This window comes from Penicillium subrubescens (genome assembly GCF_028828155.1).
Source record: "Penicillium subrubescens strain IBT 31985 chromosome Unknown utg000001l_segment0_segment0, whole genome shotgun sequence".
Lineage (NCBI taxonomy): Eukaryota > Fungi > Ascomycota > Eurotiomycetes > Eurotiales > Aspergillaceae > Penicillium > Penicillium subrubescens.
Window position 1 is genome coordinate 965,731 of NW_026643151.1, and position 23,094 is coordinate 988,824.

Below are 23,094 nucleotides of genomic sequence, written 5' to 3' on the forward strand. Positions count from 1 at the left end.
TACGTCTGGCTGCGCTCAAAAAGGGGAGTTGGCCAAGTTAGGGGGTCTGGTGTCGCCCCCGCAGAAGACCCGGAACTTAGGGCCTGCAAGAGGGTGAAGGAGAGAGGAGTACTGGGTGTAGCGAAGTCCCGCCAACTTGAAGGGGTCAAATGAAGGGGAGCGATAGTGCTCCAGGGCGACGATGTGAGAGTGAGTGAGGAAGAGTTGAAGCGAGCGAGGTGAGTCGCAAGCTTGGATCAGAAGATATCAGAGGGTCTGAGCAGAGTCTTTTGCGCGACAGGAAATGAATCTGCAAAGGGCCTCTTTCGGGGTTTGGTTTGAAGGTGATCCGAGAGGGTGCAGAGATTTGACAGGGAATCTGCTGTTCCCAAGGAGAATTCGATGATTTAAAAGTCTCGATAGACGAGGGGGGAAGTTGGTGGGTGAAGGGAAAACAGGAAAAAGTGGCGCCGAGACGACAGGTTTGTGGCGAGAGACGCACGGGCTAAGATGGGCGGCCGTCGATGGATGCGGGCGATGGACCAGTCACGATGGCGGGAAATCATTCGTGATGGGACTGCAAGTATAAATATTCCGAACACAGGATTTGAACTGTTAGATCCACCATGAGGGAGAATAAAATAGTGGAAACTCTTGAGATATTCTTAAAACATGTCTTTTGGCATTTTTCTCTCTATATTTTCTATACAATTGACTGATAATTTATTTGACTATTCCAGCTCGTAATTGACCGCCCATCGCAGTCTGTCGTATTTGTGAAAATTTTCGGCGGGTCAGGTTACAGACGGCGTTCCCCGGCCAGAACAAGCTCGACTAAAAACTAAACGGACTAAACGTAGAGTTTTCCCCTCTTTCGTCTAGAGTTGGTTCCAGCCACACGTCTAGTCCCTCGTCACTACTTTTTCCTTGGCCATGAGGCATTTCTTGCCGAATCTTCACCGGCAGATCCTAGTACTTGGTTGTGAACTAGTACTTTCGAGACAGGGCTAAGCACTGACTGTCATGCCTTTTTCCCTGCGGATGATGGCGTCGGCCGGATGACTAGAATGGTGATACCGTGATAAGGCTGCTTCCTCTTTAATTAGCTTAGGGATCTTGTATAATAATAATGGTTCCATCTATAAGGCTATATTACAAAGATGATCGAGATCTTTATTTGTAGTAATTTTAGGACTCCATAGTTAGGCACCTACTTTTCGTGCTCTGTAGATACCTCCATACCGAAGCAAACTATGTATAATAGTTGCAACACCACTTTGAAACCAAGACCCATAGATAATCTTGACAGACGATACTGTAATCATATTAAGACACTAATATAGGCCTAGCATCATACATAGTACTGAGTCTCCTCTTTGTCCCCGCATGCCCCTCTAATGTGTTGTTCAGCACTGGTGGAGACACGAGGAGACTAGAGACCAGCCCGCGGACGATGGAGTACCGTATGCGACGAGAAAGACTAAGTTGAGAAGGAAGAAAAGAAAAAAAGAGCACACGACTCCTGACCCTTTACCACTCTTAATCCAACCTATGAAGTCTTCTGGCTGACCACTAAGTCCTCACTAAATCCCCTAGCTTAGCCTTACCGATCGCACCAATTGACAAGTTATTTGGAAGATGATCCGACTCCACTCAATTTTCCCCGACGTCGGACTCTTTTTTTCTGCCAAGACCCGCATCGAGTCATAGTCACAGCCCCTCCATACAACTCAATCAACTCGAATGCACAGTAAACGAAACACACGCTCACCCCTCAATTGCACCCAATTCCTCCAAGGGAACATTGAATCATCGGAGGCTTCTGATTCGCAATTCTTCCCCCCCTCCTTTGCCCATCATGGCCGCCTCCTTCCTCATTAGAACCCCTTGCTCCTCCGCCAACATCGGCCCCGGCTTCGATGTGATCGGCCTGGCCCTGTCCCTCCATCTCGACATCCACGTCACTGTCGACCCGACCAAGGGCTCCTCCACACTCCCGCTTAACTGCGCCATCACCTACGAGGACCAGAGCAAGTCTACCGAGCAGATTAGTCTCGACCCCGAGGTTAACCTCATCACCCGCGTCGCCCTCTATGTCCTCCGTTGCCATAACCAGCGCGCTTTCCCTGTCGAGACTTCCGTGCACATTGTGAACCCTATTCCGCTGGGTCGGGGTCTGGGATCGTCGGGTACGGCCGTTGTTGCCGGTGTAATGCTGGCGAACGAGGTTGGCAAGCTGGGCTTGAGCAAGGACCGCCTGCTCGATTACTGCTTGATGATTGGTAGGTGGAATATTCCTTGATATTGGACGAAGATGGCAATGAGTTTTCCTTTGATTCCTGGCGCAGGGTTCTGGGTCAGACTACTATCTGCACGAGAACTCATGGCCGGAGCAAATGAATCAATTGGATCTTGCTTGATCCGAAAAAGACTCCCCGCATAATGGCATGCATGGGCTAACGTGGTATGCTGTTTTCTATAGAGCGACACCCTGATAACGTCGCTGCATCCCTATTCGGTGGCTTCGTGGGTACCTACCTGAACGAGCTGAAGCCCGAGGACGTTGCGCGCAAAGAGATCCCTCTCAGTGAGGTCCTGCCTGCGCCCGCCGGTGGCATCGATACCGGTTTCAAGCCCCCGGAGCCTCCATTGGGCATTGGTCACTACCGCAAGTTCGACTGGGCCCCGGAGATCAAGGCCATTGCTATCATCCCAGACTTTGTCGTGCCGACTGCCAATGCTCGCAACGTGCTTCCCCAGACGTACACCCGGGCCGACGTGGTACGTGAAATAGTTCCCTCGAAGAAACTTAATACCTTCCTTTGGGACGCGGCTAGACTTGCCTTACCTTGTCCCATCTTCATATCTTTACACGGAGTCTATCTAATACATTCCAATTCAGGTCTTCAACCTCCAACGCGCTGCCCTCCTCCCCGCCGCCCTGGGTAGCTCCCCACCAGACCCAGACATGATCTACCTCGCCATGCAGGACAAAGTCCACCAGCCATACCGCAAGACCCTCATCCCCGGTCTGACCGAAATCCTGCAAATTATGACCCCGGCCACCCAGCCCGGTCTTCTGGGTATCTGCCTGTCCGGCGCGGGACCAACCATCCTGGCCCTGGCCACGGATCGCTTCACCGAGATCGCTGACCGCATCATCGCCCACTTTGCCACTAACAACATCACTTGTCAGTGGAAGTTGCTTGAGCCTGCTCAGGATGGTGCCACTGTTACTGCGAAATAGAGCTGTCCCTGAGGGATGGGATGCTCCCTGTTCTTCCCCCGCGTCATCACGTCGATCGTTGCGCTGTAACTGGTTTGCGATCCGAGTATGATGCACGAGTGCGCTGATGTATGTGTGGATGCGCATATGGCAGCGAGCTGGGAGCCACGAGGGCTCGGTCCTCTCTGATCGAGCCGGGGAGGGAGCGTAAGGCAAAGGAGTCCCTCGAAAACCAAGAGCATTGGCTGGCGGGGACGAGTGCATCCACGCCCCATTACTTCTCGAGCCATGTGTCGGTATGCGAGATGTAAGGTTTCGTTCACCGCTGCTTCTTCATGCTATGCATTGCAGCTGCATGTATGCTGGGGAGATGATCCTTTTACTTATATTTTTCATTTATCCTTGATTGATCATTTTAGCCTGGGAAAGTTATGGCTGTTTGTGGGAGGTCGAGCGCTTGGTTGCTTGCCATTGATATGAGTGGTCGCTTATTCTATTCTGAAGTATGATATGCGGACCGGGTTCTATGGAGATAGACATACGGAGTACATAGATGAATCATGAGCAACACGTCACTATTTTTTTCGGGAATACTCCAATTCGATTTTTCAGTTTCTTCGAAGCGTTTTATTTAAATATTCCTAATGTCTAGTTCAACAGCAGATTCATAAATTAAAGCACAAGTACCATGTACATCACAAACTACATACTCCAGAGTTGTGCTGTAGCTGGCAGGCGGAGGCGGTGGGCAGATGACAACATTACGATAAGCCCTCCTCCACTCAAGTCACAGCTCCCCAGCTCCGATTCCCGCGAACAATTGAAAATCCTCGAGTACATTCACCAGCGAAAAATATGGATAACATCCTTGCTCCATTGCAAGATGCCTTTGAAGGCCAGATTGTGCGTTTCCACCACACCACCCCTGCCCTATCACGTCTTGCGCTGCCATGTGCTGCGCTGGTGTATACAATTCATTGCGCAATGCGGACACGAAGCTTCAACTCTACTCTACCGAATTACCTACCTAGGAATCTACCTATTTGGCTAACTAATTCTACTAGGACTTCCACGGTCAACGTCTAGCCGAACTCCTCAGTACAGTACTCCTCATTATCTCCGGCGTAAGTCTCGCCTGCCTACACCCTTCCACTCTACCGATCCGCCCTAGTTATACACCCACCGACAACTTTCCAACCCCAATCAACCCAAGCCTCGAACTAACGCGCTATCCCTCTCTCTCTCTCTCTCCTACAGGCCCTCAGTTTCCTCATCGGCTACATCTACAAAGACATCCATCTCACGCTATGGACCGGACTAGGCGGGACATTGTTCACGGCGCTGGTTGTTGTTCCGCCTTGGCCGATTTATAATCGGAATCCGGAGGTTTGGTTTGGGGGGAAAGCAAAGGTGGGCGGGGTTGGGGTTGTTGTTGATGGGGTGAAGGTTGCTTGATGGTATATCATTCGAGATTTAGGAATGGGATATTGGGATTGCGGTTTTGTTTGGATTTGAGAGTCATTTTACTGTGCGCTGATATGCGTGGATTTTGGAACATGGATATGGGAATGAATAGGTTCTGGAAGTAAGTACGTGAATTGGGCACTGCCTGAGCTACAGCTACAGCTACAGCTCAGCTGGGGTCTGGAATAACATGGACCATAAATTCTCCACTGGTTGTTTTGTACGCCAATCTCCCCATCTTAACCGTTCGTTCTGATTCTCCTCCGGGCCGGGTCTGCGGATTTGTATGTGTATGTGTATGAAAGCGTAATATAGACTCATAAGCTAAAGCCCGGGCATTGCATTGTTCTCGTAGAAATTGTAAAAGGGTAACTTGAAACTTGGAAATTCAATCGACTGACGACGCCCAGCGCCGTTTACCGTCCGTACTTCTGGAACTCCCAGTCTCGGTTATCGAGTGGGCATACCTGTCGGGTCTTGAGCCATCGGGAGATGCAGTGGAAGTGGAAGGCGTGCTAGAGAGAAAGAGAAGGGGAGTTAGTCATATGATTCATGGACAAGGGTAAGGGAATAACCGGGATTCTCGTCAACGGTTCGAATGGAATGGGGTATACGGACATTGCAAATTCCCCAGGCGACGGTGCACTCCTCGTTAGTTGATGAGCCTTGGTTCGCTTGGCACTCGATGCCTATGGTGGTAAGAATGTTAGTATTGGTGTTACTTCATCAGCGGAGATGGGTTTCCATTGTATCGACGTACACAAGTCCATGATGTGGTTCCGGCAAATGGCGCAGTTGTCAACGACGATATCCCAAGCCCAGAGCGCGACGGCATTCCACTAGATAAAAGTGTCAGGTGAGCTGTTCTTGTTTCAAGGTGCGATGCTCCCAAGGTTGCTGGATAGATGTACCTTCTTCACTTCGAACTTCTTCTTGTCGCTGGCTCCATCGCCGCCCTTGGCAACAGCCTTACCCTTGGATGAGGAGGCGGAGGCTTCTTTCATTTCGACGTCCGCCATAGCTGTGGTTTGGTGGTGGTTTGTGGTTGTGGTAGCTGACGGAGGTGAAGGCGGGGAGGGATGAAATAGAGTCGGGGAAGAGAGGATTACGTAGAGGAAGGACCTTGGAGAGATGGTGGTATAGCGGTAGGGCCCTGTAAGGTGTAGTGGAGGGACAACAACCTTGAAGGTGGAAGGATGATGGTGATAACGAATCGCGGAGCCTCAAAAGGTCTGGATAGCTCCCCCACTCGTGAACTGTTTGATTATGTTTGTCTGGTTCATGGCAATAGCTAAGCCTACTCTGTACAGTTGAAGGCCAGGCGGTAGACTGGGCGGACTGGGCAAAATCCTGGGCTGAGTGGCGGAGATCCTTAGTCATCCCCCCGCTGCGCCTGCGACCCAACTCCGTCACTTGGCGATGACTCTCATTCTCCTCTCCTCTTCTTTCAGCCATAACCCTCTACAACCTCCGCTAGACATGCCTCTCTCGTGCGATTCGTTCGTACTTCTCTCTTCAACACTCTAGACCTTCCTTTTTCGCTTCTGCTTCTGTGCTCGGTCTTTCTTTGCAAACCGTCGCACTACCTTGTTCGTTCTTTGCTCTGTCTCTGCTTCTGCTTCTCCGGCGTTGGATCATCTCTCTAATACTGTCGACAGCTGCTGAGCAGTGACTGGGCTTTCTCCTCCTTTGACTTTATCATTACCGTTCTCTCTCTCTCTCAGCGCTTCATACCTTTGCTTTTTCTTTCTCCTTTCTCGGATATCTTCCCAACCCTGGCTGCCTATTTTTTAAGCCAAAACAAATTGCCATCATGTCAACTCAAACTCCCCACGTTCCCACTCCCAAGGGCGCTCGGAATAACAACAACGCTGCCATCAACAACAACCACCGAAAACCGTCGAAGAAGATGACTACCCCACATACACAGCACCCCGCTATGCTGAGCACCCCGCCATCTTCGCCGCCACGCAACATGAGTCCGGCTGGAATCATGACCGATTCATCAGTCAATGTCCATTCCAAGAAGAAGCCTCCACGCTCTGGCAAGAAACCTCAACCTCGCAATGCCAATGGCGTGTCGCCTGCCCCGATCCAGAATGGTCACCAGAATGGTCATCGACACACCAACTCTCAGCCAGGCGTAGCGACTCCTCAAGCCAAGGATAACGCGGCGGCCTACGCAGGTCCAACATTCCATGCCTCACCTGCTCCATCGGCATTGCCCATTCCGAGCTTCTTCTCCAAATCTTTCCCCGAATCCGATCTCGCGCCAACTCTGGAGACTGATAGCGACAGCGCGGAGATAGAACCCGATCTTGAGACCACCCCATCTAAGCCGCGATCGGTTCGCCCGCATACTGTGGCCACGACTCAGGCGGCGCAACCCACACCTCTCGATTTCCTCTTCAAGGCCGCTGTCCAAGCCCGTACTGCCAATACCATGAACAGCCCCGAGGCAGCGCCCCGCGTGCACTCGCCGCAGACCGATTCCCAAAAACTGCAGGCACTCAGCAAACACACGCCCGGTGGTATGTTCCCCATGGACCTGGAATCTGACCGTGCGCGGGCTTCGCCAATTGGTCCTTCGTTTGCGCCTTCGTTCCAAGATCGCTTGAACGCTTTCCGATCGTCCAGTTCCCCGTCTCAGTCTCCCAGTCCCGCTCCAGCTATTACGACTCAGGATCAAAACCGCATGAAGACCGAGCAGTTGAAGTACATGTTGCTTAACCCGCGCCCTCAGGAGCCGCCCTCTTCGTCAACCTCTCCTCCCGCTCAGACGCACCTGGGTAACTACGGGGGTCATGCCACTCGACCCAACATCAATGGTACTGTTCCTCACTACGCCACTCCCATGCGCACGTCCTCGGGGCCTCCGGCTGTTTTGTCGCACGGTTATTCCCCTGTCGGTCCACCACCGCCGGGGCACGCCAACAACAACCACCATAACATTGCTGGTCATCCTTCGTATCCCTACACCCACGCCAATGGCTCTCAGCCGCTCCGGAACGCCAACTCGCCTCTGAGACGCGAAGTCTCCGGAACCAATAGCTACAGCAATGGCTACGGTAATGGTTACTACAGCAATGGCTACCCTTCTGGTCACTCGTCGCCGGCGCCCTACGGGAATAATCACTATGCGGCAACTGCCCCTGCACCTGTCCCGCAGCAGTCCGGCTTCGTTTCGCCGCAGCCTCAATACACTCAGGCAGCCTTTCCTTTGCCAAGCAATTCTCCATCTCCGGCCACTTCCCGGCCGGTTGACACCAAGAAGATGGAGGATGACTTGCGACGAATTCTGAAGCTGGATGCCGCCCAGGCCCAGGGGCCAGGTCTTCCATCTAGTGGCATGCAGAGGTCATTTGCTTAGCTCAATCCTTTCACCTTTATCTTTTGGTCTTTCACGCTATTTCTCAAGATAATGATATGGGCGTGATATCTTTTTCCACACAATCGTCTTTCAACACTCTCTTGCCTTCTTTGGGACATGTGTGTTCTGTTATTTGCCTTGCCATGCTTCTTTCTTTGCGCTCCACGGCTTCATGCATCGGTTTCACAGGCGGCTTGCATAACAATCCTGGACTGGGTCCATGGATGTTCTCTATTTTCTTGTGTTACCTCCGCAACTCATGCTCGATCTCTTTTTTCCCCCTGTCCTTTGCCATTCGCATTTCGTTTTCTATGTCTTCCACCTATCTGCTTTTTCGCCTCTACGTCTGCTACCTGTTTTTCCTGGCAAATGATGACAAAGATAACTCGGTCGGGCGGTGTTTCTCTTGATACATGGGTTTCTGGCTTCCAGTGGAGGTTCATGGTTCATTCACTTGGGGTTCGGCTTTGACTGATTGGGTTTGGGCTCGGTTCGGGTTTTTGTTTGACGAAGCCTGGCCGCTTCGTTTGCATCGGTCGGAGTCGGGATTCCTGCAATTCGTTGTGCTTGTTTTACGTTTGCATGGCAATTGGATCCAGTCTCGGTTGGGCTTGGGAGTATGGAGTACCCTTTTTGCCTAACTGTTAGGGCTGTGATTGGTGTCTGCAGTTTGCATTCATGGTTGCTGGTTTTCTTGTTCTCGGCGAGACCGTTACTCTCTCGCTTTTGTCATTTTCTTCCCCTTTGTTTTTTTTCTGTTTTTCTGGTTTACTTGTGTGGAGTGCCTGCCGTTGGCGATGGCTGACTACCGTACTTCGGTGGTCAGGCTGGTCAAGGTAGTGCACTCTGGTGTATTTCCCCCTGCGATTGCTTTCGAGACTCCGATCTGGTCTGCAGAGTCTACTCGCGTCTAATCAGGTCTGGTCTTGATTTTTGATACTTTTTACCTAGCAGTTTGTCTGTTGCGAATCTATTCGCGTCCACTCATTTGAATGTGCGGGTCGTAGATATTCACTTTGTAGTGGTTTGTAGATGGTAGGGTATATCGATCCTCGTGAGAGACTCTATTTGCGGATTGCAGGTAAGACCTTGAATACTAATCACAATTGCTCAGCAGGCTCATTGTAATCTTTGTTTAAAATTCAGAATCGTATAGATAGGCCGGCCTCTGATACATCAGCATTACATGTTTAATCTAATAAGGTTGATATAATGATTTTGTATCATTCAAGCCACAGGTGTTATTTATGATAGGCTAGTCTAAATCCCATATAACAGTCTGACAGCCATAAATGGTCCTCTGTCTCTATCAAACCTTGGTTACTACAGAATAAAAAGCCAATCCACTCGAATAGTGTTGTAATCACCGAATAATCACCGGCCATTTCATTACTCCACCCCGGTAGAACTAAAGTAACTAAGGTCAAGGTTGCGGAGGGGCCTCCCTGAAGAACTTGAGAAACGAGATGATGGTTTGGTCCTCGGCGCAGATCTCAATTAGAACTTGGCCAGAACGAGGATCGGGGTTGTGCTTGGCGAGGCCCTAAGAACACCGTTCGATGATTGAATCAGGGTCTATGGAAGTTACTGGAATATTTAAAGATTGCACCTACATACTGTATAAATGACTCTACATAAAATTTAGAATAGCTGGCCTTAATGGTGGACATTCATACGTGGTCCATCATAGTCTTAGTCCTGGCTACGCGGGCGTTACGTGGGCGTTTCTAAATTCTCCTAGCAGGCTTACACCCCCTTAATAATCGGGTCGAGACGCCACTTCCACTTGTCGAGTGTCGAATGTGCGCCCCCCGCCCACCGGTCGGAACTGCTCCACTCTGATTTGTGTGGGCCAAGTGCTAATTTTATACGCCGGTCAGATTGGATTGGGTCTTTGATCCCCTGGACGGAGGACAGGACAGGAAAGTGGTTTTTGGGGAAAAACCTGGAAAATCTGATCCAGGGCAATTGGGGGATGGTTTCTCGAAGTTTTCTATTTCCGGTAGATGGAGGTAGTTTGTATGCCGTGATATTTTGTTAATTACCGAGACGCTATCGCATGTTAATTGTTCTTCTTGTGTTCTGGCTGTCGATCTTGTCTCGGACCTGATGAAGCTTAATTTGGGACAGGAGGGTGGACGTCACGACGTAGAAGTGGCTGAGGTTACCAGGGCTGATACAGTAGTAGTACTTTGTAGGAGATTAGTAGTACATACTACTCAAGGGGATGGCCCATCATACTACCGTCATCATATATTGCCTGTTCTTCTAAATGTTCTGGAAGGTTACCAGACCGAACTCGGTGCCGCTTGGGGGTATTTGTCGTGTCAACAATGTAGTACTACTTACTCCGTAGTAGTACTATTATTATATATTTCCTAGTAATGCTGAATGGCGTCTCAGTTGCACATGCTGGACTATGTATTTATGCCCGTCAGCACTTTAGGCAGACTCGATGCATGTCGCCATGGGCGTATGTACGTCAGAGTTTGGTGAGTTGGTAGAATTATGCGATTATCATGGTCGTAATTGCATAATTCGTAGATGGACACAGTAATAGCAAACATAAGAAAAGGGCTGGTATGCTGCACTCGGCAGCAGCGACGACATCATGATCTGCATGCCTGAGAGGGTCATGGATGCGGATGCGGCCAGGGGCGTTGGACCTGAGGGAGGAGGTATAGTACATTGTACATTGTACTTACCAACGCATCTGGTTAAACGGTTCAGTGGTTCAGTTTCCAAAGCAGTTCAGGTTCAGGTTCAGCCCTTTTTCAGGTACAGAGGTACCCTTTTCCAATTGCAACAGGCGAGTGGTCCGTCCAAAAAACCACAAGGGCGGATCCTCACAAAATCACGGGGAAAGGACCACCATCCACCTTTCTATCATAATTTTCGTTCCTGCCATCCTTACCTAACCCTCTCAAGACTCTGGACTCTTTTCACTCTTTCAACTTTCCCTCTCTTGACCTCTTGTCCTTCTTCCCTGTTTTTCGACTGCTTGCACTCGATTTCCTCCTTTATTCCCTGCTCTAACGTGCCCACTTCGACTACACCTCTCCCTCCCTCGCTGATCCCATCGGAGACTCGGTCGCCAATGACCGTCCTCTTGTGTCCTTTCTGACAGAATTCGACCCTCCCCATCTTGACACCATGGCGAACGCGTAAGTTTTACTCGTCCTCTCTCTCCCTGTTGTTCTCTTATTCCTACTATCGCTCCCTCTCTACTCATCCTCGTGCTGCTTTTCTCCTCCTCCCGCTCTCCGCTAACCCCTGGCCCATCCTCACAGATTCGGTTCGGCATGGCGCTCCTTCTGGCATACCATGACCTCCTATGACCGTCATGCCTCTCACGACTCTCCCTATCGCACTGGTCGACACGTCCCCCTGAGCCAAAGTCGCCATGAACCTCTCACCTCCATTGCTACCAGCGCCATCGAGTCCCGCCCCGACCTCTCCAGCCCCTATGACGACGAACCAACCAAGGGCTTGGCATCCGCACAGGCGACCGAATGGAACGGATCTCCTACCGAGGTAGGCTCGCCGAATCGCCCTTATTCACCGGGCATGCGATCGCTGGCGTCTCAAAAACGCGGTTCCAACGAGCAGGCCGATGGCCCGCCTGAGATTCAGATGCAGAGCTTCCATGACGGCGCGCCCCCTCCACCCCCGGTCGCTCACTCCTGGCGCAAGATTGAGCGGTGGTTGGAGCACAACTACGAGGAACTGTTGGACAATCTCGGCGAAGGATGCACGCAAAATGATATTAATGAATTGGAACACGAGTTGGATTGCACTCTGCCATTGGAGTTGCGCGAGTCCTTGATGATCCACGATGGTCAGGAGCGGCCCGGTCTACCTACGGGTGTTCTATTCAGCTGCATGCTGTTGGATTGCGAGGAGATTGTGCAGGAGCGGAGGAACTGGAAGACAGTAAACGACGAATTCCTGAGCCACAATGCTCCCCTCCCTGCGCCGGTATCTAGCTCCGCCGCCAGCTCGTCCTCGGCCGCTGCTCAGCAACAAAGCAACCCGGGCGCCTGGCGCAATGATCTGCTCGACCGCCAGGACTCGCAACCACCCGGTGCTGTGCAAAAGGCATACGCCCACCCCGCCTGGATTCCCGTCGCCCGCGACTGGGGTGGCAACCACATCGCCATCGATCTGGCCCCCGGACCTGCCGGCAAATGGGGTCAGGTTATCATTTTCGGTCGCGACTACGACTGTAAATATGTGATTGCACGGTCGTGGGCGGCCTTTTTGGCTATTTTCGCGGAGGATCTATGCAGCGGCAAGACCTATGTCGAGGAGGAGACCAACGAGATGAAGCTGAGGGAGTTCAAGTCGCAAAATGTCGAGCCACCATACCTGGAGATTTTGCGCTGGCGGACAGACCAGAAGTACGGACGTCGGGCGCCCCGACGACGTGCTCCCAATGGGTTGGGTGTGAATGGCAATGGCAAATCCAGCAGTCGGGACTCGCCTTATGGTAGCCCAACTCGGGCTGAGGAGCGTGGACGCTCGCCGCATCGGTTCTCCAAGGGCCCTACACAATCTCCCAAGACGCCATTCGGTGTGTCCAGCCCTCTGGCTCGCGTGACAGAGGAAACCTCAAGTCCCATTACCACCGCGGGTCCCACGATCTCGGAGGATCCCCGGGAGCACGACAAGGAGGCTGAGCAGACAGAAGACCTGATGGAGGTTGCCACACCACAGATCTCCAACAAGGAGAATGAGGGATTCCCCGAGAAGCCGACTGAAACGAAGGTGCCCGAGAATGAGAAGAGCGAAAAGAGCGACGGAACTGCGGAACCCTCGAGTGTGATGGATTCAGAGGTTCTTGGAGAGATGAAGAACGTGGCTATTTAGAGTGTTGAGTTTGTGAACTCGTGCTCCTGCTTGCGTTGGATACGTGGAATTGACTCCATTTTCTCCGTTGTTCTCCCTTCCCTTCTCGCCGTGTCTTTTATCTACCTCTACCGCCACCTCTTTACCTATGTCTCTCTCCCTGGGCTCTTTCCCCCCGAATCCAAGGGTAACGCAGGCGTCGATGAAACGAACTTCTGGATCTATGTGTCACTGTTTCTGCTTCGTGTATAGAACTTTATTTTTTCTTTTTCTCCCCTTTTTTTTCCTTTTTCTATCTGTCTTTCTCTCTGGTCCTGTGGCTTTGCGGCATTTGTTGTAACTTTAGGGGGATTGAGGGTTTTAACTTGAGCTTGAGCTTTTTCATTGTTCTTTGTTTAGTGTTTTTTGCCTGTGTTGCTTTTTTTTCCCTTGGACTTGCCATCAAGCTGGCTTCTGTGCTCATGGTCTCTAAGCCCTTCTGCTTTTTTTGTTGACTCATTGATATTTGTCTGTAATTCTATGATGATGCAGTGTTTAAGTGGTCTGCGCTGTCGAGTGTTGGACTTGAATTCATTTTCCCTTTGACTGGGTCTTGAGTCTTGTGTGTGTATCAGACTGCGTATGATAGCAGGTCTGTTGTTTCTTTGATTGGTATCTCTGTATGTTGTATCAATCATATCATCCAGGTATGTCATATCCAATATCAAATATACAATATCACCTCCTATCCCCCTTCTCCTCTCTACCTCAATCCCTTTAATCCCAATCATCCTCATCCTCATCCCTCCTAACCTTCCCACTCCGAATACTCTTCCTCCCCTTCCCCCTCCTCCTCTCATCGTCACTCTCATCCCCTTCATCTCCACTCCCCGCACCATTCTCATCCCCAACCTTAACACCCATAAAGACCCCCTTCGAAACCATCCTCCTCTCAAAAACCCCCACACTAAACCCGCTATCTGTCCCATCAAACCCCCTCTCCCCCAACCCCTCAAACCCAACAACCCGCTCCACACCAACCCCATCCTTAAACCCAATCACGCACGGCAGTACCCGTATACCAAGCTTTTCCACGAGAAAGGGCGTGTTGCGCACGTCGACCCGCGCGAAGCGCACTTCGTGGTGTAACCCCGCGAGAAGGGTGAGTGTTTTGTCCATTATGGCGCAGCGGGTGAAATCGGGGTGGTAGAAGTGAATTAGACTCCTTGTGGTAGAGGTTGTGTGGTCAAGGACGGATTGGTCGGATTGGAGGGTGGGATAAGAGTCTGAATGGGTGAGGGTTGTGGGAGCGAAAGCACTGGGGGATGTGTCGGTGGTGCGGTTTGTTTTTGAGGATGCGAACTCCGCGTTTAGTTGTTGAATGCGGGTGTCGCGGTAGCTGGGGTCTTCTTCGTTTTCGAGGGCGGCGAAGAGGGCCTCGTCGTCGGAGTCGGTGGGCATTTTTGCGGGTGGACCGTGGTGGGTTGGAGGTTGTGGGTGGTTTTGTTTGGTTGGTAGGTTGTGATCAATTGAGTATGAATTAGCACTGACTGAAGGATAGCAGTGCTCTGTGGTGGTTCAATTGGAGGTGCTCGAATTGAGGGGAGAAGATGGAGGTTGGAGGAAGGTTGGAGGTTGGAAATTAATTTGGACGAGGGGCACGGCTTCGGCCTGCTCCACTGCTGTCGGTAGCTTTCCCCTGTGGTTGCTCGGAGTACTATGGTTTTAAGCTACTTTTTACGAATCACTTACGGGGTTTTGCTCGTAAAGGGCAGATATTTATACGTATTGGCTCTTGTGACATCATCCTAGTTACATTATTGAAAAAATGTAGCCGGTTTGATAGTGGGCTGAACTGAAAACATATACGTTGCTGTAGTCCATGATTCTGGTCAATGTTTAGTCTTTCTACGCTTATGAATCCATTGGTAGGAAAGAAATCCAGGCTACTTGTCCGTCTGCCTGGTCAACAACTTTTTATCAAAATCCTACTACTCTTCAATTTCACATAGTCGGTACCTATAATCAATAGAAGTCAAGCGTACGGATTACAAATTTAGATCACTGTGTAAGTACCTCCTGTTGACCCGATATTTGCTTCGTCCATTATAGGCCCTCTCTAGCTTTGTAATTGGAGATTCCCGACTCATATCAGAGAAATGGAATTGCAGAGATCTCGTGGAAATGGTCCCTAGAACCTTGGATCATTCTACTGACGGTCTCAATGGCTACCTTAGGTCTCGAATATGGAGAATAAAAGTTTGATCACTGATGTGTCACACCATCCGGAGTAATCAGACAACTTATGAGTCTGATTTATGTAGAGGTATAGATGACTTGCACACTGTGAATTCGTGAATTCGTGATATAAAAGGATCAGAACTTTATACTAGTGGGTGAGGATGTTCCAAGCCAATATACTTGGTAGACGGCCTAAGAACATTGGCCGCATCGGAGCTATTGACGTTATTTGACCTACCCGTGTATCCTAGACCCTATGTCAAGTAACCTCTAGGGCTTTTATTTGAATTACAACCTCTGTAATACTCAGGTGATAAGGATGACAAAGCTGCCATCGATCAATTCATTGGACGCTGCTTCATAGTAAACAAGGCGTATCGCCCAGTTTCAGCCCCGCCTTTCGCTCAGCCTCAATGAGATCGACGTGTCGGGCATCGACGACGTCGTCGACATCTTCCCTGGTAATCCTCCTTCCACTTCACCGAATATTTATCAAGTCTTGAGTTCCCAAACCATTATAATCTAGCATTTGAAAAATCAGCGCTGTCAAAATGGCGGAAGCCTTGGCCGTGGTAGGTACTGTCGCATCTATCGTCCAACTGGTAGACTTCACTACCAAAGTCTGAGCGAGTTAACCACTATATCTGCCGAGTGGATAAAGCTCCAGAAACCCTACGCGATATCGGAATCCACTTGCCTCTCTTCATCGACTCATTGCGTCGGATCCAGTTCCATATCGACTTCGGCCATTTCAATCCACAAACGTCATCCGCGCTAAAGATCTTGATCGATGAATACTTTTTGCAAATGAATGCACTTGACAATCTCATGACAAAGGACACCTGAAAATGGTGATTCCAAGTTGACAAAGTCTCGCAAAGCAATTCTCAGCTTGGGAGATGAAAAGACACTGGAAAGAATCTTCTCTAAGATCTCGGTATATATCAAGATGCTGCTGCTTTATCAAAACTCCGTCACCTCATCTCACACCATGGCAAACACTAAACTAGTGTTGAAGCAAATTGAGAATGCCTCCATCTTGGTGACAACTACGAGCATAGACTCGGTTACTACCGGGGCACTTGTGGTAGACTCCCAGAGCATATCAACAGGAAAGAGCACAGCGCAGGCAGCTTCAAAAGTCTCGCGAATTATTTCAAACAAAACAAGCAACGTCGAATATCATATTTTATGGGACTCGCCAGGTTTGGCTTGCTCTGGGCTTTTCAGGAAGTCTTGGATCTCTCCTGGGGGAATTATGGTTTCTCTATCAGCCCTAGCCTTCATTTCCAACAGCTGGTCAAGAATACCTCACCGGGGTTCAAGGTGGTATTCCAATGTTACGAAGAGCGACTTGATATCCCAACATCATGCGGCGACCTTCTCGGACTATTTCAAACGAGGACTGTCTCCCCGTGGGACATTTTCCCTGACGGAATGTCATGGCTCGAGGTACGTTGAAAAACTTGATCATATGAAGAGCTATTCATTTACAAAGATCTAGAGACTACTGAAGAGCCTAAAATATGATCCAACGCTAATCCTTGAATTTGTAAAAATTGTGTGTAAAAGTAGCGCGCCAATAAGAAACAAAGTACCGTAAGTTAACAATTCCTCCAATTGCATGTGCGTTTCCAATTTAGTCACTAAAACCCCTCGGGTCATAGGCTTCTATCTCTTGTGGCTAGCTGGAACAGCCGTGGAATACATTTGCAGCTACTAAAGGAACTACTTGCCTCGGGATATGATTGCTCTACAGACACTACCTACACAGATGTTTCTGACCCTTGGCTTATCCCAAAAAACCCCCGACCACATGGGTTCTGCTTTTATAAAATTCGCTACTACGGCTAAAATGAACCTTTCCTACTCAATTTCCTTACAGAATGCTCCAAGAATGCTTACGGTAAACATGAGATTTCGAAGTTTTTGAAGCATCCATCGAGTCTTCGGGGAAAGAATTGCCTCGGTCAAACAGCGTCCCACGTCGCTGTCTTACGTCCAGACGTGCTTTCGATGCTGCTGCAGACATATTCTACGTTCGATGTTGCTGACATTGATGAAAACGACTTGTACGGCAACAGCCCTTTAGTTTATGCGGCAGCTTATGGGCACACTGATTCAGTAATTCAACTTCTCAAGGCTGGGGCGGACCCATTGAAAGGTGGGCATCTCGAATTTCTGTACAGGGCCTTGTTCTGGGAACACTGGGACGTGGCAACCAAGCTTTCGCATTCTTTCATACAACCGCGTGATTCTCTGGTGCATTCCTCCAAAGTGAATTACATCATCTCATGGCTGGAAAAGCGCCGTATCCCCCATATATACATTGGCGGTCGCAAGTTTACGCGGGAAGAACGTCCGAGTTTCTCAGAAAGAAGGTCAACTTGGGAGTCGACAAGCATATGTTATTTGAAGACGGCAACACTTTACTGCATCTGGCCCAAGATCCAATGCAGATTGATTATTTATTCAATGCGGGATTCCAACAAATTGACCACCGCAATAATGAAGGTGAAACTGCTCTTATGAATTCTATCCCGCATCGAAGTAGTTTGTCCAGGCACATACTCACACGAGGTTGCAATGCAAATCACCGGAACGTCAGAGGCGAAACAGCCCTGTCAAAAGTCTATGCGGAACAATGGTTCTATTGGATTCCTTGTTCGACTCGTGGGAATGATTCAATTCTAGATGCTTCTTTGCTCGAAAAAATTTCGATGGATCTGGCCGCCATAGCAAACCTTCTTCATTATGGTGCAGATACTTCGGTTCGAGACTGTTGTCGTTGCCATTGTGCTCCTCATGGGGGTCATCCACTCCGTCGATTGCTCCGTCCACGTGGACAATTAATAGGCTATATATGGATGATGGAGTGCCTGCTGACACTGGTCGATATCCAAAGACGGACAATCGCACAACAAGCATTGTTTGAAATTGGACGAGTGCGCGAGTTCGAACAAGCTGAGATGACTCATGTCTGCTGCAACAGAGAAACTAGCCGCGCTGATGAACTCATGGATGATGCAGAAGTCGATGGAATTATCGAGGAGGAAAAAGAGTTTGTGGCAATCCTCGACGAGAAAATGAGAGATATATCGTCCAGTGCAGACAGCAAATCGATCGAAGAGGGTTGGCTCAGTATTATCTTCGACTTTCGAACCCCAGACAAACCGTTTGAACGCGAGAAGTACTGGATTGGTGCTGGTGATGATGATTATGAGCAAGTTCCATTGACTACCAGCGCCTTGATTTCGGGTAGCACTATGAGCCTGGGTATCGCTCGCGCGGACGAAGAGAAAGACAGGTACTGGTTCCTGTCAGAAGCTACAGCTGGACACGAAATGCCGCAAAGTTCAATCTACTCTGCGTGGGTCGAGTGGGTTTATCAAAATCCTGACAAATACGATTATCCGCTTCCAGTGGACAGGGAATGGTATGAAAAAAGGAAGTATTGGGCTACTCGACAGGCTGAGGTTCTTGAAGGGCTATCTTGAATTAGTATAGTGTCCAAGTTTAGACAAACTCTCGCTTGCGACTTCTACCATTTATCTTTCTTTCTTCTCTCAAGACACATGCTTTATAGATAGTCTATCCCCATAGATACAATACTGTAATGACATGAGGGAGATTCAGATTACTTACATTATCATCGGCTTCTCTTCTCTTCCTAAAAGAAGGTGGACGTAACTATACACCGTGCCTTGCTCATTATGCTACAGTATACTCCGTACATATGTACAGTAGAAAGCTTGTTGATGGAATGTCCCAAATTTAGCCGAAATTCTTTGAGGTGGGTAACTAAAGACAGCCAATTGAAGGCTTATCTTTCCACAATTGCAGTTCTAATTTAACCAAGTCTTTTCTCACTAACTACTTACGTCTTAGTACAAATTGATCCATCATGGATGGATGGTACTGGCTGAGTCAGCCCCCTAAGCCCCCTGCTGAGGTAAGCAGCCTGGTTCCGGCCAAAAGATTTGCTCCCTTGAGGGTGTTTTCTCCTTCGCGCGTCGTGTACGCTCCACTGTCTCAACTCCGCTTCATCTTTTGACCCTTTTCGGCTTCTTGCGCTTCATTTCTGGGCGTTTCCTTTCGCTTTACTCCGCATTTGCCCCTGGCTCACTCCTCCCTTTTACCACCAACTTTTCTAATAAAACCCTTCGGGGCTATTCCGCCACCATGGTTGAAGACAAGAAGACCGACGACTATACCGTCGAGATGAGCAAGCTCGATCAGGGCGGCAAGGAATTCGAGGCAGCGCCTCCTCCTTTGACTCGTGCTGCGAGCTCCCCGGCCTCCTCTATATCGAATAACCCTGCTCTTCCGGTTCTGGCGTATTGCGGTTCGTCTATCCTAATGACCGTGATGAACAAGTATGTCCTGTCGGGCTTGGACTTTAACTTGAACTTTTTGCTCCTTATGGTGCAGGTACGTTGTGGTTTTCATATCTATGGGGATGCAATTGCCCGTTTACTATACTGACTATCCATTTACAGTCCATTGTCTGTATTTTTGCTATCCAAACATGCAAGTCTATGGGTCTGATCACCTATCGTGACTTTAGCACCGACGAGGCCAGGAAGTGTATGTCAAATCTCTCGATTGAAAGACCTCGAGTGATCCTAGGAATTTTGCTAACATTTAATTTCTCGTTTGATAGGGTTCCCCATCACTCTCCTGCTGATCGGCATGATCTACACCGGCTCCAAGGCCCTCCAGTTCCTCTCTATCCCCGTCTACACCATCTTCAAGAATTTGACCATTATCCTGATCGCCTATGGTGAGGTCCTCTGGTTCGGTGGCTCCGTCACCAACATGACCCTCTTCTCCTTTGGTCTGATGGTTCTGAGCTCCATCATCGCCGCTTGGGCCGACATTAAGCACGCCGTTGAGAGCAGCGGTGACACCAGCAGCAAGGTTTCCACTCTGAATGCTGGTTACGTCTGGATGATGATCAACTGCCTGTGCACCTCTTCCTACGTGCTCGGCATGCGCAAGCGCATCAAGTTGACCAACTTCAAGGACTTTGACAGTACGCTTTTTCCCCTATCCTTGCGACGCAGATCGAATTTCAATACTAATATCCATTACAGCCATGTTCTATAACAACCTCCTCTCCATCCCCGTCCTCATTGTCGCCACTCTGCTCGTCGAGGATTGGTCCGCTGCCAACCTGGCCCGTAACTTCCCCGAGGCCAACCGCAATGGCATCTTCTTCGCTATGATCATCACTGGTGTCTCCTCCGTCTTCATCTCCTACACTTCCGCCTGGTGTGTCCGTACCACCTCCTCTACCACCTACTCCATGGTCGGTGCCTTGAACAAGCTCCCCATTGCCATCTCTGGTCTGGTCTTCTTCGACGCTCCCGTCACTTTCCCCAGTGTCTCTGCTATTGTCGTCGGCTTCGTGTCCGGCATTGTCTACGCCGTCGCCAAGATCAAGCAGAACGCCAAGCCCAAGACCGGTGTTTTGCCTACCTCCAACCCATTGGTCAGCGCCAGCAGCCAGAGCATGCGTGACTCACTGCGCTCTTGATTTTAGCTAGGCTATCATCGAGTTGAAAAAGTCCAATGATAGGAGCTGCGCCCAAAAGCAGAAAAGAGATGAAATGACCTTTCCTTGTTGTTCTTGTTCTCGTCCTTGTCCAGCCTGTCAGCCTTTGTTGAGTACTGAGGGTGACTCTGGACCCCGTGCATCACCGCTTCCCTAAACATACAATGGGGGAAGCATTACTTTCTTGCATGTGTATGATTCACGTTTCATTGCAGCTGTCGATGCCCGTGCTTTTTCATGGGCTGAAGGGTCGATACTGTGGCTTTGGTGTTGGTGGATTTGCCATTTCTTTTTCTTCTCTCTTCGATTCGACCCTTTTCCCTTCTATCGTGTTTTCCTCTATCTTCTCTTTCGACAAGAGGAGAGTCAAGGAAGAGACCGATAGCAGAGCTCACCTTCTTGGGCTAAAGTATGACTGATAGTAATTTTCCGGTGTGTTTTTGCGGGCATAGCCTGGTCTGTTTTCTTGTTCCTGTATATAGCTATGCCATGTTGAAATAGAACGTGTCTTTCCTTTCAATACTTTACACATGTAATATTCTAGCGCTAGTTCATCCAAACAGAATCAATTATGTCTGTGCTGAAGTGTTATCATGCTTGAGGTCATGTTTTACCCGGAACACCCAAGAAAATTCCGGAACTTTGATCGCCCGAAGCCAACCCCGTTTTTCACCTCGTCTAATACTCCGGAGTATACTTACAAGCTAACAACCACATCTTGCGCCTTTCCACACCATCTTATACATCAATTCTCTCTTTCCTTCGTGAATTAACAATTCAATTCATTGACCATTATCGCCATGCCTCGCAAGAAGCAAAAGAGTGGCCCCCCGCCCCGTCCCCATCGCCCCAGCGGTGCAGCCAAGTCTGGCCCTGCGCCAGCATCGCAGGCAAAGAGCAAAGGTCCTAAGACTGATTCTGCCCCTGCTGGAGCTGTCAAAGAGGGCAGTCAAAAGAAGCAGTCGGTACAAGCGAATCAGCGGCCGATTGTGCCGTTCTTGAGGGGGGATCGTATTTTGTTGGTTGGAGAGGGTAAGTGATCTTTCATCGTTTTGGTTTTTCTTTAATGAGGTGTTTTGGCGTTCGGATTTTGTTCAATATGTTTGGAGAATCAGGACGATATCTCTTTAAGCCTATGGACTCGTTGATATTGTAATGTACCCTGGCTTTCTTGCCTGGATATGGGCATGTGAGCAATATATATATCATGGAAGAGAATGATCTATGCTTGTATTTTGCTTCTTCATTCCTGGGAATCCATATGTCCTAATTGTGTTGTGGTATTTGAAATGTACCCTTTCAAGCTGCTAATATCGCTCTAGGTGACTTCTCCTTTGCCCGCTCCCTAGCAAAGCAATACAAATGCCGCAAACTATATGCCACATGCTACGACTCGCAAGAGACACTTTTTGCCAAATATCCACAGACTGAGCAGCACATCAAAGAGATCCTAGACTCGTCAAAGCCAAAGTCCAAGTCTAAATCCGCAGATGCAGAGGAAGACAAGACCTCTGAATCGAATGCCCCAGCCACATCATCAACATCAGCCACTCAAAAACCAAGTCCAAAGGTGCTCTTCTCCGTCGACGCCCGCAAATTGGGTACCCCAGCTGGCGGCGGCAAAGATATCCGTACCGGCTTCCCTCGCAAAGAACCCAAAATCCCGGCCTGGAAACTCCACCAGCAATCTCAAGCCCAAGCACAGGGGAAATCTACCCCAGCTGCGCCCCCGCCTAGCGGTCCGTGGGATGTGATCTGTTTCAATTTCCCACATGTCGGTGGCCTCTCAACGGACGTGAATCGACAAGTCCGCGCGAATCAGGAACTACTAGTGGCATTCTTCAAAGCCTGCGTCCCGCTCCTTTCCACGGCACCGCCACCTGTGGATGAAGACGATGCGTGGGAAGAGGATTCCGAAGACGAGTCCGACTCTGATTCCGATACAAACGAAGACGGCGACGGTGAAAACGACGCCCAAACCTCAGGTAAAGCTACTCGCATCGGTCCAGGCCAAATCCTCGTCTCGCTATTCGAGGGTGAACCGTATACACTCTGGAACATCAAGGATCTGGCGCGTCATGCGGGATTACAGGTTGTTACGAGCTTCAAGTTTCCCTGGGCTGAGTACGAGGGGTATTCGCATGCGCGGACGCTAGGTGAGGTCGAGGGAAAGGATGGGGGGCGAGGTGGATGGCGTGGGGAGGATCGGTTGGCTAGGATGTATGTTTTCGAGGTTAAGCAGGAGGAGTCGAAGGGGAGGAAGAAGAAGAGGGCTAGAGAGGGGGGTAGTGATAGTGAGTGATCGGGAATTGTTAGGATTAAAAGGTTAAAATATATTTAGCTTTCATTTCATGTCATAATAACAGTCAGATTCTGGCTGAGATTCGATGTTGCATCTGAGATTCCGGTATTCCGCATTGCAGGAGAAGG

At 49.6% G+C, this 23,094-nt stretch overlaps 10 protein-coding genes across 10 annotated transcripts; 8 read left to right on the forward strand and 2 right to left on the reverse strand.

Moving 5' to 3' along the window:
* The first annotated feature begins 1,580 nt into the window (after window positions 1-1,580).
* On the forward strand, window positions 1,581-3,795 carry N7473_000295 (homoserine kinase). The gene is made up of 3 exons (XM_057146235.1): window positions 1,581-2,261; window positions 2,462-2,760; window positions 2,882-3,795. The coding sequence occupies exons 1-3, from the start codon at window positions 1,838-1,840 to the stop codon at window positions 3,224-3,226; spliced, it is 1,068 nt and encodes a 355-aa protein (XP_057014121.1). The 5' UTR covers window positions 1,581-1,837; the 3' UTR covers window positions 3,227-3,795.
* A 265-nt stretch (window positions 3,796-4,060) lies between these two features.
* Window positions 4,061-4,660, forward strand: N7473_000296 (signal peptidase complex subunit 1; the record flags this gene model as incomplete). The annotated part of the gene is made up of 3 exons (XM_057146236.1): window positions 4,061-4,108; window positions 4,270-4,329; window positions 4,463-4,660. The coding sequence occupies 3 exons, from the start codon at window positions 4,061-4,063 to the stop codon at window positions 4,658-4,660; spliced, it is 306 nt and encodes a 101-aa protein (XP_057014122.1).
* Window positions 4,661-5,085: 425 nt separating this feature from the next.
* Window positions 5,086-5,688, reverse strand: N7473_000297 (SCF ubiquitin ligase complex subunit HRT1; the record flags this gene model as incomplete). Its single annotated transcript, XM_057146237.1, has 4 exons — window positions 5,086-5,184; window positions 5,288-5,358; window positions 5,430-5,508; window positions 5,581-5,688. The coding sequence occupies 4 exons, from the start codon at window positions 5,686-5,688 to the stop codon at window positions 5,086-5,088; spliced, it is 357 nt and encodes a 118-aa protein (XP_057014123.1).
* Window positions 5,689-6,482: 794 nt separating this feature from the next.
* On the forward strand, window positions 6,483-8,039 carry N7473_000298 (uncharacterized protein; the record flags this gene model as incomplete). The annotated part of the gene is made up of 1 exon (XM_057146238.1): window positions 6,483-8,039. The coding sequence occupies one exon, from the start codon at window positions 6,483-6,485 to the stop codon at window positions 8,037-8,039; it is 1,557 nt and encodes a 518-aa protein (XP_057014124.1).
* A 3,153-nt stretch (window positions 8,040-11,192) lies between these two features.
* N7473_000299 (SMI1/KNR4 family protein) lies at window positions 11,193-12,908 on the forward strand (the record flags this gene model as incomplete). Its single annotated transcript, XM_057146239.1, has 2 exons — window positions 11,193-11,203; window positions 11,330-12,908. The coding sequence occupies 2 exons, from the start codon at window positions 11,193-11,195 to the stop codon at window positions 12,906-12,908; spliced, it is 1,590 nt and encodes a 529-aa protein (XP_057014125.1).
* Window positions 12,909-13,643: 735 nt separating this feature from the next.
* N7473_000300 (uncharacterized protein) lies at window positions 13,644-14,327 on the reverse strand (the record flags this gene model as incomplete). The annotated part of the gene is made up of 1 exon (XM_057146240.1): window positions 13,644-14,327. One exon carries the CDS (start codon window positions 14,325-14,327, stop codon window positions 13,644-13,646), a length of 684 nt encoding a protein of 227 aa, XP_057014126.1.
* Window positions 14,328-15,658: 1,331 nt separating this feature from the next.
* N7473_000301 (uncharacterized protein) lies at window positions 15,659-15,953 on the forward strand (the record flags this gene model as incomplete). Its single annotated transcript, XM_057146241.1, has 2 exons — window positions 15,659-15,679; window positions 15,714-15,953. The coding sequence occupies 2 exons, from the start codon at window positions 15,659-15,661 to the stop codon at window positions 15,951-15,953; spliced, it is 261 nt and encodes an 86-aa protein (XP_057014127.1).
* A 1,041-nt stretch (window positions 15,954-16,994) lies between these two features.
* On the forward strand, window positions 16,995-18,604 carry N7473_000302 (ankyrin repeat domain-containing protein; the record flags this gene model as incomplete). The annotated part of the gene is made up of 2 exons (XM_057146242.1): window positions 16,995-17,418; window positions 17,451-18,604. Coding segments are annotated over 2 exons (1,578 nt in total), but the record flags the coding sequence as incomplete, so codon positions are not given.
* A 685-nt stretch (window positions 18,605-19,289) lies between these two features.
* Window positions 19,290-20,646, forward strand: gmtA (GDP-mannose transporter; the record flags this gene model as incomplete). The annotated part of the gene is made up of 4 exons (XM_057146243.1): window positions 19,290-19,538; window positions 19,607-19,694; window positions 19,771-20,142; window positions 20,204-20,646. The coding sequence occupies 4 exons, from the start codon at window positions 19,290-19,292 to the stop codon at window positions 20,644-20,646; spliced, it is 1,152 nt and encodes a 383-aa protein (XP_057014129.1).
* Window positions 20,647-21,464: 818 nt separating this feature from the next.
* Window positions 21,465-22,966, forward strand: N7473_000304 (25S rRNA (uracil2634-N3)-methyltransferase; the record flags this gene model as incomplete). The annotated part of the gene is made up of 2 exons (XM_057146244.1): window positions 21,465-21,696; window positions 21,987-22,966. 2 exons carry the CDS (start codon window positions 21,465-21,467, stop codon window positions 22,964-22,966), a joined length of 1,212 nt encoding a protein of 403 aa, XP_057014130.1.
* Between the last annotated feature and the right edge of the window lie 128 nt (window positions 22,967-23,094).

Bases quoted from the DNA above. Each gene is read 5' to 3' on its own strand.
- N7473_000295 (XM_057146235.1), top strand. From the start codon at position 1,838: ATGGCCGCCTCCTTCCTCATTAGAACCCCTTGCTCCTCCGCCAACATC. The intron at 2,262-2,461 runs GTAGGTGGAATA...TGTTTTCTATAG, and splicing joins CGATTACTGCTTGATGATTG to AGCGACACCCTGATAACGTC. The intron at 2,761-2,881 runs GTACGTGAAATA...ATTCCAATTCAG, and splicing joins CGTACACCCGGGCCGACGTG to GTCTTCAACCTCCAACGCGC.